General features: G+C 46.3%; 1 protein-coding gene across 1 annotated transcript in view; it reads right to left on the bottom strand.

Moving 5' to 3' along the window:
* Window positions 1-16519, bottom strand: part of VEGFD (vascular endothelial growth factor D) — a 38711-nt gene that overhangs the window by 14283 nt on the left and 7909 nt on the right. Inside the window, exon 2 of the mRNA XM_084841752.1 lies at window positions 1830-2031. Coding sequence (XP_084697878.1) covers window positions 1830-2031 — 202 coding nt within the window. The remainder of the gene's footprint in view (window positions 1-1829; window positions 2032-16519) is intronic.

Here is a 16519-nt window from a genome sequence, read left to right as displayed (position 1 = left end):
GAAAGCTATGGCAAACCTAGACAGCATAGTAAGAAGCAGAGATATCACCTTGCCGACAAAGGTTCGTATAATCAAAGCTATGGTTTTCCCAGTAGTAACGTATGGCTGTGAGAGCTGGACTATAAGGAAGGCTGAGCGCCGAAGAATGGATGCTTTCGAACTGTGGTGCTGGAGAAGACTCTTACAAGTCCCCTGGACTGCAAGGAGGTCAAATCAGTCAATCCTAAAGGAAATCAACCCTGACTGCTCAATGGAAGGACAGATACGGAAGCTGAAGCTCAAATATTTTGGCCACCTAATGTGAAGAGAAAACTCCCTGGAAAAGACCCTGATGCTGGGAAAGATTGAAGGCAAAAGGAGAAGGGGACGGCAGAGGATGAGATGGCTAGATAGCATCACCGATGCAATGAATATGGACTTGAGCACACTCTGGGAGAGAGCGGAGGACAGGAAGGCCTGGCGTGCTATGGTCCATGGGGTCACGAAGAGTCGGACACGACTGAACAACTGAACAACAACACTGAGGGTAATTCAAAAGATAGCAAATCTACATCCAGCCACAGAAATGCAGCTGCCATATTACAACAGTAGACATTCTTTTCCTTGTTCTAGACTAGTCTCTACTTCTCCCTCTCTTCACACAAATAGGCCTCTAGGCAGCTTCCGCCCAGTAATGTCCAAGCTAATGAGGTGTTTTATATCAAGACACACCTAATAAAAACAATAATTTAAATGTTTTTGCTTTTCAGCCTGTTTGTTTCTGGGCTGCTGGCAAGTTCCTCTTTCTTTCTTTCTTTCTTTTTGCCTGCTGCTGTTGCCACATCGCCCAGATGGCTACTTCTAGATATTGCTGCATGTTTACATCTTGTCCTTCTTTGCTGAGTGGAAAAATGCCTACTTAAAGCAGCTATCCTTTGGACTGAGTTAAGTGAGCAAAAAACCCACTTCGAGCAGAAAATCCTAGGAACTCTGTGGGCGTCACTGAAGATGTTTCTCCTCTTAGCCCCATTTTAGCAAAATAGCTTGCAGGAATGGGTTTTATATCTGTCTGCATTTTGAACTCAGAAGTCCAGCCCAGCACCCTTTCAAAAACCTTAAATGTCATTCTTTTTCCTTATATTACTTTGCTGGTCCTTAGGGGCCTTTCCAGATGCAAATGACATTTTCTCAGCAATGGAATCGTGCAGTTTGTTGCTTGGAAATGCTACCTTAGGGGAAATTGTATGGATCCCCTGGAAGAAATGTGTAAGCACTGTGCATTTATTACAGAAAGCACACAAACATGATTGTTGCAAGAAAGCACAGCAATTGTGATTCTAGGGTGCTTTAGGGACAATGGCTGTGCTGCATAAGCGCCTATTGGATAGTGCCTGTGCCAACACTGGGACAAGAGACATAGTGGCTTCCACCCTATCTGCACCATTTTTGACCTTTTAAATACTTCTGTTTTAACGTATTTTTTAAAGGCAGGGTGCTCCATGCTTGTATCGTTCAAGAGCAGAGCACCAACATAATGTTATAAACAAGCCAATAAGTAAGACACAAACCCAGCAAGCATGCATGCATTTCAAACACAGAAATGATGCACAGACATTACCCTCATGCCTTTCACATGAATAAGAGAAGCGGTCTGATATATGCTGTAAAGCAGCCTTCCCCAAACTGGTGCCCTCCAGATGTTATGGACTTCAATCCTTAGCATCCCTGACCTTTGGCTATGCTAGGTGGGGCTGATAAGAATTGAAGTACAAACAATCTGGTGGACACCAGGTTGGGTAAAGCTGCTGTAGAGGAGCCAGAAAGATTAAGCTCATAAACGTTACACCTACTTTTGAGCATCTCGGTATCATAGGAAGCAGCTGCAAATCTCGTGGAGCGATGTGAGGCAGATCTGGAATCCACACTCTTGAGTTTCAGTCGGCACTTCCACAGCTTCCAGTCCTCAGAATGGGTAATTTGGAGTAGCTCTTCCAGACTGGCAGCTTTTCTGATCTGCTGCTCTGACCACTCCAAGGTAGAAAGGGCTGTTCTCTGCAAGGATGGAGGAAAAGCACAAAGGGTAGAGCGAGAATATCAATCCTATGTCCGTAGGGAAAAAAAGAGTCAAGAATTTCTGTTGAATCTGCCAGTGGAATATAGATTGATATAACCTGATAGATAGACTGGTATTATATCAGGTTAGCTGTAAAAAACAAACCGCAAAACAAAACACAACCCACCCAACTGCTCTAAGATAAAAGGAGACATTCCTTGGCCATTAATTGTTACAAAACCTAGAATTAGTAATAGAAGTGGAAGGTTAGGGGCTGGCCCAGATATGGGATCATCAACCAATTTTATTGGCCAGAAACCCAGCCATTATATAAAGGAGAGAGCAGGCTTTTACATGTGGAAAGGATTTTATGAAATGTCATGAATTTTAACTCTCCTTCACAGCCCTACGGTTCCAGCCAAAGATTAGAGCACAGTCCTCTGAGTGTAACTTCTATATACACCTCACTGAAACATGGAATATAGAACAAATTAAACATTCTGCTCCAAATAGTATAGAATTAATATATTTGGAAGTCACATATTCACTTTAAAAAAATCAAAATAAAGTTCAAATTTTGCACTGTAACCACTTAGTTATTTGCCTAGTGAAATAGAACAGAATTTTCCTTATTGGCATTCTAGTTAGCCAAAGCATTTGTTACCTTAAATGTGTCTTCTGTACCATTATAAATAAATGGAGTTGGAGGTGAACAAGAGTTCCATATAACCGAAAATCTGATCATCTCGTACCCACTGGCCCTGACCCAACCTCCACATTTTCAATCATCCAATTTATACAGCACCTAAGCACACACATGCAAACAAGCACAGGCCCCTATGTATACAATTCCTGCCCTAGAAAAATGGATGGTCCAAATTACTGCTTGGGAGACTGTGCATTTGATTGTGTGTGCATAGTAGATTCTGTGCAAACAGGATGCTGGAACTTTCCTGCAGCAAACATGTAATGTAAGAATGACAGATACATATCATTAAACATCCATGTATATTAGGGTGGATAGTTACACACTGCCAAAAGAGAGAGGATATGCACTTCTGAAAAGAAGGACAAATGAAGATATGAATTTGTGTACGCTAACGTACATGCATATGCATAAATCTAGAAATGAATCCTAGAATTGATTTCACATAAGGAAGTGAACTGATTCCCCATCCAAAACATCCTAAATAAATTATTCAGTTAATTTGCACCTCAGATCCCCAAAATCAGTTTGTAGGCAATGTTAAGGCATCAGTCAGAGCATGCATATCAAAAAGCCATAGCTAAAATGGCTGTCTGAACCAAAGTTTGCTTTAGAGCTATTTCTAGCAGGAAACTTGACCTGGGGAAAAGAGAACAAGAAATATTCTTGCTCAGTAAGGTTCATGACCTAGGCAGGTCAAAACCACAGAGAACAAGTTGGGAAATTTCTATAGAACTGTACAAAAAACATGGTGTCATACAAATATGGATAAATATGAAGAGGTGGAATTAAAAGAGTACAGTAGCCAATTGGAGTACAGTAAGCAATCACCTCACATATCATGTTCAAGTGTAAAACTATAAAAGTAAAGGAAAGATACTGAGTGGGGTTGCTCCTGGCAGGGAGTAATCTCTGCTGGCAGAACTATATTGGTAATGTATGCACAGTGCTTTGACTTTTCTTTTCCTATTGTCACCTTTGTCAATACTAAAATATAAATTTCTGTTACTGTTTTAAATACAGTTTCTCATTGTTAATAAATGTTTAAAATATAGGCTATGAGCATCAATTTATAAAGCAGCTGTGTTGAGTGTAAAATGACAGAGTTCTTCTCAACATCAGGAAAACCAGAGCTCTATTGACCCAGATATAGAGAGGAAGCAGGAGCCTGTCAAAATAACTGGACGTCTGCTTAATTAGGTTTATTATCCATAAATGATTTCTCCTACAAGTTCGTCAATTAATTTACCCATTATCCCAATCAGTGTCCCACCCAGATGATCCAGATCCTGCTCCAAAAGACATTTCCCTTCAGTTCATTACCTCCATTCATCCATCACCACACTATTGCTCCCCTTAAATTAAAAAAATTGGGTGCACGGCAGCAGTGCACAACTCCTTCAGGAGGGGTGGGGATTGTTACTACGAGACGAACCAGCCAGCAGTGGTTTGTTTTTCATTTTTAATTAGCTGAGCCACTTGCATGCTCCCTCTCCCTCTCCCTCTCCCGCTCTCTCGCTCTCGTGCTCGCTCTTAATTTAGTGAAGCTGCTGGTTTGCAGATGCACCAGCTAGGGAAGTTGGAGAAATCCACAATGTATTCAAATGAGTTTGGATTTCTATGAATCCGACCTGCTGTGCTGCCCCGGCCGTTGCCGTTAAACTCTTAGGTTAGAAGTGCCAAGATAGTGATGAATCATACTCAAAGGTCTGCTTACAAGGAGACTTCATTGAGTAACTTAGAGCACACAGGCGTACCCAATGGTTGGATCAGACAGCTTCTCTGACCCCCAAGCCACTGGTTGCAATGGGTCTTATACTCTACAGGTTAGCAATAAGCAGCGTTTCAGCAGCACGTGCTCCTAGCATTCATTCTCAGCATAGGCTAGAAGTATTTGGTTCTCAGGCACAGCCACCTGTAGACAGACTTTGCTTCCCAGGCACATCAGAGATAAAGACTCTCTTCATTAGCAAGGAATGCACCAAGAAGGCTGTTATCGACCTTTTGACTCATCTGCACATGCTCAGAGACTTGCTAGCGTGGGAATTGTACCAATAATGAACTTAAGCAAGCATTATGGATCTCTAGGCCGCTCTAACACTACAAATGACTTGGCTATGCTCCTAGGGCCAATGCACCTGCAGATTCCACAGCGGACCGGCTTTTCCAAAGTCGCGTGTATTCCTCAGACTTGCTACCCAGTTTTTTTTATTTTGTTTTTTTACGGGAGGGGGGGTATTTGCATAAGTGTGCATTAGCATACATTTGCAAATGACTGAAATTCTCGTACAAAAAATCTGACTCCGCCGATGAGCAGACAGCAGAACGAAAGATGGATGAGAATACGCAAAACACAGATGGAACTGATTTAGCAAATTCTCCAGCACCAACACAAACCTCAAAATACCTCTAAGAAAGTATGGAAAAAGAAATGGCCACCCCAGCATTCCAGTGTCCCTGGAAAGGGAACACAAACAACATTATTTCCCCTTCCATTCCGGGGGCCTCTCTGCCCAATGGCACCGGCAGCTGCTGCTTTAAAGAACCAAGGAAGCTTTAAAGAACCAAGGAAGATTGGCCACCCTGTCATCATCCCGTATGTGGTGTACCAGACAGATGGAAAGAGGACAGTGTCCTAGTCAGCCCTTGAAATACTTGACAGTCTGGGAAGGCCCTGGAGTAAACGCAATGGCTGTGTAAATTCTGGTGCTACCTGAGGCGAGGTTCAGCAAAAACAAAAACATAGCATTGACTTTCAGTCCCAGGGTTCAGGTCCTGAGCCTATAGCTAAAGGGGATAGGGATGTATGAATCCTACTCACCTGTCCGTTCTGGGGCATCGGCGGTGGGAGGGAGGCGCTCCGTGCCTCCCCCCAGACCGGCTCTGCTCCTGGCGGCTCCACAGAGCCGCCAGCCAGGGCCAGCTGCAGCCGGAGTTCCAGCTGCGGCCTGGCTGCTGTGGCCACAATGGCGGCCGTCGTAGCGGCTGCCATTTGCGTGCTTCCAGTCAGCTGTGATAGGCTACGTAAGTATTTACGTAGCCTATCACGGTAAAGGCAGCCACGCAAATGGCGGATGCTACTCCATTTGCGTGGCCGCCTTTACCGTGATAGGCTACGTAAATACTTATGTAGCCTATCACGGCAAAGAGCAGGGGCACAAATGGCGTAGCATCCTTGCTCTTTGCCGTGATAGGCTACGTAAATACTTACGTAGCCTATCACGGCTGACTGCAAGCACGCAAATGGCGGCCGCTACGACGGCTGCCATTTGTGGACGCAGCAGCTAGGGATGGCGGAGAATTCCGCCACGGATTCCAGTGAGGCCGAATGCACTGGCATTCAGCCCCCCGGAATCCATGGCGGAATGGTCTCCTGCCCCCCCGCAAGACGGCAAAAAATAGCAAATGCAAATGGCGGCCACCGTAGCCGCCGCCATTTGCATATGCATTTTTTTTTACTTTGCCGTGATAGGCTACGTAAATATTTATGTAGCCTATCACGGTTAAGTACAGGGACACAAACGGCGGTGGCTACAGCTGCTGCCATTTGCGTCCCTGCTGCCCAGCGGCCGGATGTCCGGCTGCAGGCGGAGCCGGCTGGCGGCTCCGCGGAATCCTTGCGGAGCGGAGCCGGCCAGGCAGGATTCTGGGGGGGGGATGGAGCGCCTCCCCCCCCATCGAGGATTCCGGGGGGAGGGACGGATCGCCTCCCCCCCCACTGCGAAGCAGATCCGTGAAACGGTAAGTGACGTTCGTACATCCCTAGCAGCAGCCCAGCAGCGGCCGGCCAGGAGACCAGCTGGAGCTGCCGCCACCGGAGCTGCCGCTGGAGCCGCCGCCGCCTCCGGAGCCACCGCCACATCCACCACCAGGTAAGCTCCGTCCCGGCGGGATTCCACGGGGTGGCGGGGGAGAGGCCGTTCCGCCACGGATTCCAGGGGACCGTTCCGCCACGGACTCCAGGGATTCTAAAGATTCCGGCCTCACTGGAGTCCGTGGCGGAATTCTCTGACATCCCGAAAAGGGGAGCATCTTTCAGCTGGGGCCCAAAGAACTGTCCATTTCCCAGAAGAACTGTCCATTCCTGAAGTTTAGAGCCTAAACAATTGGGAATTGTCTCCTGACTCAGAAGAAGTGCCTGACTCAGAGGATGCAGACTTGACCCTCTGGCCCTCTCAGTTTCAGAAGTACTGGTTGTGAAGCTCCTTCCAAACAAATCAGCATATCAATATTTCAGCCAACTAATAAGCAGGCAACGAGAAAGAAATGCACAAGAACTTGCACAGTCAGTAACTCACAATGATCCAAACTAAGGCTGTGCCAAATTTTAACAAACAAACATTTTCAGACTAAAAAACAAAAAGTGCTGGGAGGGGTGTTGTTTGTGCAATGTTCACTGCCCTATCAGTCATTTCTTCAAGACTACCCCCCGCCCCCCAATGCACACTCACACACACACACACACAATTTTCCTGGGATGTGTGTGTCTTTCTCCTTCACTATGTAATTGCAGCCACGTAGCCAATCTGATTTGGTTATGTGGTGACATCACTGCGGGCAAGTCAAGTCCGCATTGCCATACTGACAGGGGTGGGGAGAAAACACATCCCCTTTGCCGGACCAATATCGTAGCACAGCCAGGCAATGTGCGCTGAAACCATCATGCAACAGGGTGAAGAGCACTGTCTGAATTGCTTCAGCAGCAGAGACAGTCACTGTCTCGCTTCACTGTTCTGTGTTGAGTTCATCATTGCAGACACCGTGCAGGAAGACAGTGAGGATTGGCCCAGCAATGGGGAGACATTCCCTTCCCCTGCCTCCCTGGCCAACGTGCAAACACTTTCACACCCATTTAAGTCTTAGTCCTGAAAAATGGCTGAAAGGGGAGTCTTTTTCGCAGGAGGCTATGATGTTCAGAAAAAGCACCATCCATTTTGCCTCAGCATTCATCCAAACTCTCCCGCTGAACCAACATGCTGTTCTGGATGTGGCAGGTATACAGATTAGGGCTGTGCACAGACACCCCCCCCCCCCGCTTAGCTTTGGATGCCATTTGGACCCTCCTAATCAGCCCCCTTCGACTTAGGCCGATTCGGACCCCCTCCGCTTCGACTCAGTTCTGGGTTCGAGGCAAGATTCGGATATCCAGACCACTCGGTTTGGGTATTTTCCCATTGGTTTTCATGGGAAAACACAAATGGCCATAACTTTTTCAACTTGGGGAACTCTCTGCTGATGTGGAGGAGATCCCACCTGCCAGATTTCAGACAGTTTGGCCTGGCTAGTACTATTTGTGCTAGGTGCAGCTGAACTTTGAGTTTTTCCACAAAAACTCTCAAAGTAAAAAGCTATACCTGTCAGCGTCGTGCCGCCACCGGCCCCGGCCTGCTCGACTGTCTATGGCCATGTTTCCATGACAATGAAAGGAGAAGCTAATGGAGGAGTACTGGATTTTAATTTTAAAGGAATCAGCTTTGCTGAGCTTTGGTCCATGCAGGGCTCCACAAGCATGTTCTCTGCACCAGTAAAAAGTGCTTCACAGAACATACTTCCTGGTGAGGGTGGGCATTGGAGTGAACATCATCTGACTGGCAGGGGCTGCTCAACCAAGAAGAGAGGCTTCCCCCCTCTGCCCTTTCTCCTTTCCCCTGAAAGTCCAGATGCACCTGCATTTCAGGAGCAAGCCTCTTTGAGCACAATGGGAGTTACTTCTGAGCAGACAGACCTATGGTTGTACTGGAAAAGAGAGCAGTAAACACAAAGGGGACTGGGTAAAATGAGGGTCCAAAAAATCAAAAAGGGGTCCTCCTGATTTCATATGATTTTTAAAGGGGAGACCCACAAAACCACCATCCAGTCACAAAGCACATTTGCCTCCATGGACTGAAGCAGGATCCGCCACTGGATGGTGGTTTGGGGAGTTTCCACTTTAAAAATCATATGAAATCTAGGGATGTTAGAGAATTCCGCCATGGATCCCAGGGAGGCCAAATTCCAGTGAATTCAGCCCCCCGGAATCCGTGGCGGAACGGAGCAACCTGCCCCACCACCCCGCGAAAGTCCCACGAAATGGAGCCTACCTGGCTGCAGCTCTGGCGGCAGCAGCGGCTCTGGCAGCGGCGGCGGCAGCTCCAGCCGCTGCTGGGCTGCAGCCGCAAGTGGCGGTTGCTACGCCAGCTGCCATTTGCGTCCCTGGCAAGCCGTGATAGGCTACGTAAGTATCTACATAGCCTATCACGGCTCAGGGCAGGGACGCAAATGGCATAGCCGCCGCCATTTGCATCTGTGTCTTTAGCCGTGATAGGCTACGTATATATTTACGTAGCCTATCACGGCAAAAGACAGGGGCACAAATGGTGTAGTGGCCACCATTTGCACCCCTGTCTTTTGCCGTGATAGGCTACGTAAATATATACGTAGCCTATCACGGCTAAGAGACGGACGCAAATGGCGGCCACTGTAGCCACTGCCATTTGTGTCCGTGTCTTTAGCCGGGATAGGCTATGTATATATTTATATATAAAAATACGTATATATTTACGTAGCCTATCACGGCTAAAGACATGGACGCAAACGGCAGCTGCTATGGCGGCCGCCTTATTTTTTTAATAGTTTCATTTCATTTCTATACCGCCCAATAGCCGAAGCTCTCATTTGCATCCCTGTGCAGCCCAGCGGCCAGATGTCCAGCTGCGGGCGGCCCCAGCTGGCAGCTCTGCGGAGTTGCTGCGGAGCGCCTCCCCCCCACTGCGGATTGCCTGCGCGGAGCCAGGTAAGAGTTTCGTACATCCCTAATGAAATCATGAGGATCACTTTTTGATTTCATGGATCCTTGTTTTACTTTCTTCCAACACAAAGATGGAAATCAGCCCCCATTTTAACCCTCAGGATCTCTATAACGAAGGGGCATTGTGCCTTGTCAATTGAGGGGGTAAATTGCTGGTGGAAACACCTTCAAGGACTGCTAGCTGTCTCCTGCTCACAAGGAGGAGACAGCTAGCGAGCAGCAGGGACGTCTGCCTCACCTCCTCCTCCTGCCTGGGTGATCCACAGTGGTTTTTGCATTTAAGTCTGTGTGCACATAAACTTCCACTCAGCATGTTTTTTAAGAACATGGTGATCATGGCAGAGGCAGATGAACCAGCAAGCAGAGCAGGGGTTGGGGGGCTTTCTCACCTCTCATATCCCTAAGTAACACCACCAGAATGATCTCTGTCTCTGAAACACAGCCATTTTTTCCCCAGTTATTCAGTCTTTCCCCCTCCTCCACCACTGTCTCTGATTGGAGATTGCTGGGTTACGTTTAGGGATGTACGAATCCCTTACCTGGTTCCGGTTGGGGCATCCGCTGGGGGCGGGGAGGCGATCCATTCCTCCCCTGGAATCCTCGACAGTGGGGGGAGACGATCTGGTCCTCTCCCCCGGAATTCTGCCTGGCCATCGTAGCGGCTGCCATTTCTGTGCTTGCAGGCAGCCGTGATAGGCTACCTAAGTATTTACATAGCCTATCACGGCTAAAACAGGGATGCAAATGGCGGCCGCTATGATGGCCGCCATTTGCAGCCACAGCAGCCCAGCAGCAGCCGGCCGGGAGACCAGCTGGAGCCGCCACCTGAGCCACCACCGCCACATCCACCCCAGGTAAGCTCTGTCCTGGGGTGATTCAGCAGGGTGGTGGGGGGTGGGAGGCCATTCCACCATGGATTCCGTTCCGCCATGATCACCATGTTCTTAAAAAACATGCTGAGTGGAAGTTTATGTGCACACAGAATTAAATGCAAAAAGCACTGTGAATCGCCCAGGCAGGAGGAGGAGATGAGGCAGACGTCCCTGCTGCTCGCTAGCTGTCTCCTCCTCATGAGCAGGAGACAGCTAGCAGTCCTTGGAGGTGTTTCCACCAGCAATCCGGCCTCACTGGAGTCCATGGCAGAATTGTCTGACATCCCTAGTTATGTTCAGCCCTGATTTGGCAACTAGAGTTTCCATTTGCCAAAGCTCCCTCCCTCCCTCCCTTCTCCTCCTCCCCCCTCCCCCCTCCCTCCTCCTCAACCCTTCACTGAACTTTCTCAACTTGACACTTTTGGCGCCAGGCTGTCTGGGTTGCTCAGAACGAATCACCGAATCGGATGAGGTGCTTCGTATACAAGCTGCTTTACTCCGGGGTACTTCATTGCTATTCTGCTCCACCTAGTACCACACGGAGGCACCTCTGAAACAGCCCGCTTTGACTCATTATTTGGGCTTCAGATCGAAGCGGTGCACAGCCCTAATACAGAACGCATCCACCCTTGGCAGGATTTCCCATGCAGTATAGTAAAGATAGCAGTCCTGCACACACGTACATACATGCACACAGACTTTTTCTCTTCATTACAATAATGGGGTTCTTATATATGCAGAACATGTACTTAGCACACAGGGTTCTGGTGCAGAGTGTGCACACTCCCCCTCCCCCACACACATAGACACAGAAAGACAGCTGCAATGAATACACACTGCAGTGATGTGCTGTTAGGTTCCATTGAAATCACTGCTGCTTAAGACTTCCTAGCACTATACTGGATTATATTGTACAATATAACATATATAAATTGTGCAAAATGTCTCAGTCCATTCCCTGTTCAAATTTGACTTGGGTCAGATCTACATGAGGGATTTACTCTGGTGCTACTGAGCGTCACCCACAGGCATGATACATGATGTAACCCCTAATCTGCATCAATCTCAGATTTTCATGCTGTAAAAACTGCATTTTTGCAAAGTCATTTTGTCACCGATTTTTCTCTTTAAAGCGGCTTCCCTGTGTTTTGAAACTCAGTGTGTCCTACGTTTGCGTTACTGCAGAGGTGTGGCTTCACCACTGGCTGGGGGAGTGGTGCTGTGAGGAGGAACGGAAAGTTGCCTTCAGAGAAGGGAGGAGAGGAATTAGCCCCTTTCTCGTTGGGCCCACCACCCATGGTAAAACAGCAGTAGCTTTGCCCAGTGAACTAAAGAATTAATGCAAAGCTGCTTCCCACTTCCCCTGCCTTTGAGGAAAAAAACCCAAGCCTCCCCAGTTCTCTCTTTTGTCATTATTTCCTTGCTTCAAAGAATGAGCTGAAAACACCAGATAAACATGTTTACTTGGAAGTAAATCACATTGTTTCCAATTGCACTTACTCAGCACAGGAGTCAGGAGAGGTAGGGAACTGGAATTTGCTTTTGGGATGACATTTTTAAAAAAACTCTCCGCTCATTCCCTGCACCACACTTGGGGATGTGTGAATAAGACACACATCTCACATGGGTCTGCTGAGGAATAATCTGAAAATGCTAGATAAGCACATCTACTCAGAAGTAAATCACATTGTCTTCAACTGGAGAGAGGGGTGGGGAATTGGGAATTGCTTTTTCATTCGCTGCATCGCGCTTGCAGAGCAGAGATGTGATTCTGGGAATAACACACACATCTTGCTCTGCTCGGCATGGGCAGACTCTGTAAGACATGTCTACTTGGACGTAAATCACATTGCCTTCAATTGCAAGTATTCCCCTCCCCCCTGCCTTCCCAATTCTCTCCTTTCTTTGCCGATACTTGTTGATGACCTGTTGTTTTGTTGCGGGACTCCGCCCACATATGCACAAAATAATGAAGTTTCTCCTCCTGATGTTTGCCTGGCAACAGCAGGTTTTCCCCAGGTATACACCACATTAGCTGGCAACGCGTGCAGATCCGAGGGGAGCAGATCCGAAATGATGAAAATCCGGTTTTAAACTGAATCATCTCAGAAAGCATTTCCGTGTAGATGGGGCCTTGGTATTCCTCATTATAAAAAAAAATAAACACGAAGGAGTAAAATACAGCATGCCAAGAAGTGGCTTGAAGTAAACACCTCTGTTAGTAGAATCATGACAGACTTATGAACTTACAGTAGCTATAGAAACATTAATAACTGACCAGTGCCCCTTTTATCTAACGCTAATGTTTTACAACAACTTGACATGCAAGTTATACCAAGGATGTAACTGAAGCAATCGTGTTGACATGTACACCCTTTATTCACCCAATAAAGCTCAGACTGCTAGCACTCATGCAGAGAGACAAAGGCAAAGGGAGTCTTTTCAGTCAATGTCTTCAAGTGGGATCAACCAAAAATCCAAGCCACACAATGAGTAACTTTCTCATGCTGTAAATGGATGGCTATAAACCAACACACATTTCTTTTAATGCCTGCTGCAGTGACATGCTATTAGCGTTATACTAAAGGACTGCTTCAAACACCCCCTCCTCCCTCTCAGTTGTTTTCTGCTCAGATATATTCTCAAATTACTCCTTGGAGAAATATGAGCATTTAATTTGCTTCCTGTTCAAACATTAATGTTCTACGAGCTGTTTCTGAAGATCTCAGCAAATGAGTTTGCAGCCCAGGCATTTTATGCTGCCGCAAAGCTGAATATGCATTCTGGATCCTATCCTAAAAAACAAGAACAATTCTTTTATAATATTAACATCCAGAAAATGTATGGTTTTGGTGTTACAGAAAATATGAACTATCAGTCCAATTGTTCTGTGGGTCTTACATTCCACTTTTGGTTCAGAATGATCCAAAATTATCGTAACCCTGACACTGACTACTTAAATGTGAACATCTCTTGGGAATAATGGTTAGCTGTTTTTGACCTATACAATTTCTCTTCATTGGAATGCAGTCACTATCCTGAAAATCAAAGCTACACATGCATCCAGTGGCTTTCCCATAGTTCTCTATGGAGAAAAAAAATGTATTTATTATCAATTTAAAGTATTTTTATCCTGCTCCTCCGCCAAAAAGCCTCCTGGAATAGCTTACATGTAATCAGTAAAAACAAAACTATCCCTGCCTGCAAGCTTACAATCTAAAAAGACACAACACACAAGAAAAAAAGAATGGGGAGGGAAGAGGAAAAAATTAAGTTTTTCAGCAGACCTGATGGAATGGCCTTGCTTTGCACTCTCATTTCCCTCAGTACAGCCTGCTGGAATGGCTGCTGGTGGTGACAGTTGAGGGGAATCATTTATATATTGCCCTTTCCTCAAGAAGCCCAGTATGGTGTACATGGAGGCTCTCTTATTTTATACTCATAACAACCCTGTGAGATAGTTTAGGCTGAGATGGTGACTGACCCATGGTCAACAATGAATTTCACCGCTAAGCAGGGATTTGAACCCAGGTCCTCTGACTCCTGTTCTCTATCCACTATAGTACAGTGCACATATGGTTTCCCCCACAAGGATTAATGTTGAATGGGATCTAAGTAGTGATGGGCGAACTTACCCCAAATGAATGCGTTATTTCCTCAGAGAGTTACTAATTCAGCTGTGTAATCTCCAGTGACCTCTCCTTTAATTTGAAATCTCATTTTGTGTATATGAGTTTTTACACATGTCCAATATCAAACTGCACCTTGGGACTGTACTTTGGAGTCATGTAATGAGTCATCATGTCATCCAGCACCACATTATGTACCTTTCCTGATTGGTTGTTTCCAGGTGGCTTTTTTACGTAATGTTTAAGCTCCTTTGCCAATCGGTATATGGAAGAGACAGATATGAATTGGTTTGTTGAGGTGTCTACAACCAGCGTGACTGTTTCTAGTTCAGACATGATTGGTTTGTGGAAAGAGTTCAACTGCCAACCTTTCCCTAATCGGTTAAAGTGACATCACATTTCCTCCTGTAAGAAAAGGATTAAACCAACCAACTCAGTGCATGTGCAGAAATTTAGATGCAGACTGTGCATGCTCCAAGGCTCACAATCTATTCCAAAATTAATAAATTCATGAGACAGTGATCCAAGCTAGCTACAAAGGTGAGCATTACAAATGCATGAATTTCGAGCCAACAAATTATGACATTCAGCAGCATCACTAGTTCTAAGTGCAATTTGTGGCTCAATTGGCAAGCTGCTGCCAAGGGAGAGGTTCTGAATGCTCCTCTTCCCACTGACCTTGTACAAAGCCAAAATGTGCAACTTACCACACAGCAGGGTATATGATTTCAATTGAATATGCCAGGACAATATATTCAACTGTTTCCTTTATATTATATGTGGTTAGCTGCGAACATATTTCTTAAATTTGTACCAGAAGTCGTACTTAACTTCGTAATACATCTTTTTATCCTACGTTGAACATTTCAAGAAAGAGGGCTGTTCCTTGAATATAACTCATTCTACTGAGTTCAGCAGTGCTGTAGTGCTCTAAATACTGTCATACGGGACAGTTGTGTTCTGGAGTAAGGCACAATAACCCTTGGAAATGACAGCTTCCCCTTAGAATAAAAGCCATCCTGCAAAGGGACTCAGTCGGCATCTTTAACTCTGTCTTGGACAGTGCCAGCTTCCGGTTTGGGGGGGGGGGCTTGGAAAAGTCCCCCTCAATGGGCCCCTTCCCTCAGTGCGTCTACCTTCTCACCAGCATTGTCACCACCTGCTGTGGTGTCTCTATTGTCACCTGCTAGAGACACCACCTCCCTCCCAGGCAGGGAGCAGGTAGACAGGGGCATCTGCTGTTGCTCCTTCTCACCACCGTTGCAATGATGAAGAGGAGGAGCAACTCTGGAGGACTCTTGTCAGTGGGTCCCTGCTGAGGTGTGGGCCCAGCCAGGCCTACCCTTGGCTGCGACCTGGATCTTGGACGCTGCTTTTAACATAGGGTGTCTCTAGTCCCCTCCTTCCTAGGACGGCTGAAATCTGAGCGGAACTGAAAGCCTTTGGCCTGGAGTGGGGAGCAGAGTAATCTGTAGACTGTTGCTGCAGCCATTGCCTCTCCTGTTTGCCATGGGCTGCAGGGGAGCAGGCAAAGCAAAGGTTCCCTGTACCTTTGTTTATTAAAATATTTCCATCCTGCTTCTCAGTCAAAGACTCCGTTAAAACATTTTTACGACAGAAATAAAAGCCATTAATAATAAAACAGACTTAGATGGCAGCAGCGGCAGCAATAAAATGAGTAATAAAATCAGATCCCATTAAATGCTAGAGAGCATAAAAAGCTCTCCAAACTTATAATGCTGGAGTTTTGAAGTTTGGAGGCTTTCGGCTGTTGCTATTTGGTTGTGGTTTGTCATTTTTTATTCATTTATTTAGTCCGAGTGCATATTTTCCGCTTCTTACTGTAAGGTGCTTTGATTGATTTTTGAGGGAGGTGGCGGTGGTTTTTGTATTTACAGGGAAGTAGGATACAAATCTATATATATATAAAAGTCAAAAATTGTGTGAGGGTTTGTGTGTTTGTGGCTGGCTGCAGGGCCGCCTGTAATGCAGGAAATAAGGGGCAGCTGCCCTGGGTGTAATCACACTGTAGGGGCCCACTGAGCCTGTCATTTGGGCCCTACAGTTGCTGCCCCTTTTACTTCACATTCTCACTTGCCAGAGTGTATGACAGGAGTCACTGGGTTACATTATTACTTTGTTTATACTATCCCTTACTAGCAGGTACACCCTCTCAATCATGGTGCAGGCCAGGTTTCTGATTTCAGCTATGAGTCATCCTATTGGCCATCTTTCATTCTATTGGTCTCTCTCCCATTCACTCTGACTTCCTTCACCTTGGATTGGCTGGCCACCATTTGTTCCCTCCCCTTTACTCATGGTTTTTCTGACTGTGCAGAGCATTTCGTTTCTCCCCCCTCTTCCTGCAATATCCAGCAAGCAAGCAAGTTAGTGTTAAGTATCTTTACCCCTTTCAATGCCAGATGTATCTTGTTAGTAGTGTGTGATTAACACTAATGTGCAATGTGGTGTGGTGTGTGCGCGCCTGTCTGA

Source organism: Heloderma suspectum, chromosome 3 (assembly GCF_057233095.1).
Source record: "Heloderma suspectum isolate Gila_16-S chromosome 3, 16-S_ref, whole genome shotgun sequence".
Lineage (NCBI taxonomy): Eukaryota > Metazoa > Chordata > Lepidosauria > Squamata > Helodermatidae > Heloderma > Heloderma suspectum.
The sequence above is the reverse complement of the archived record's forward strand: the minus strand, read 5'-3'. Positions and strand labels throughout refer to the sequence as shown.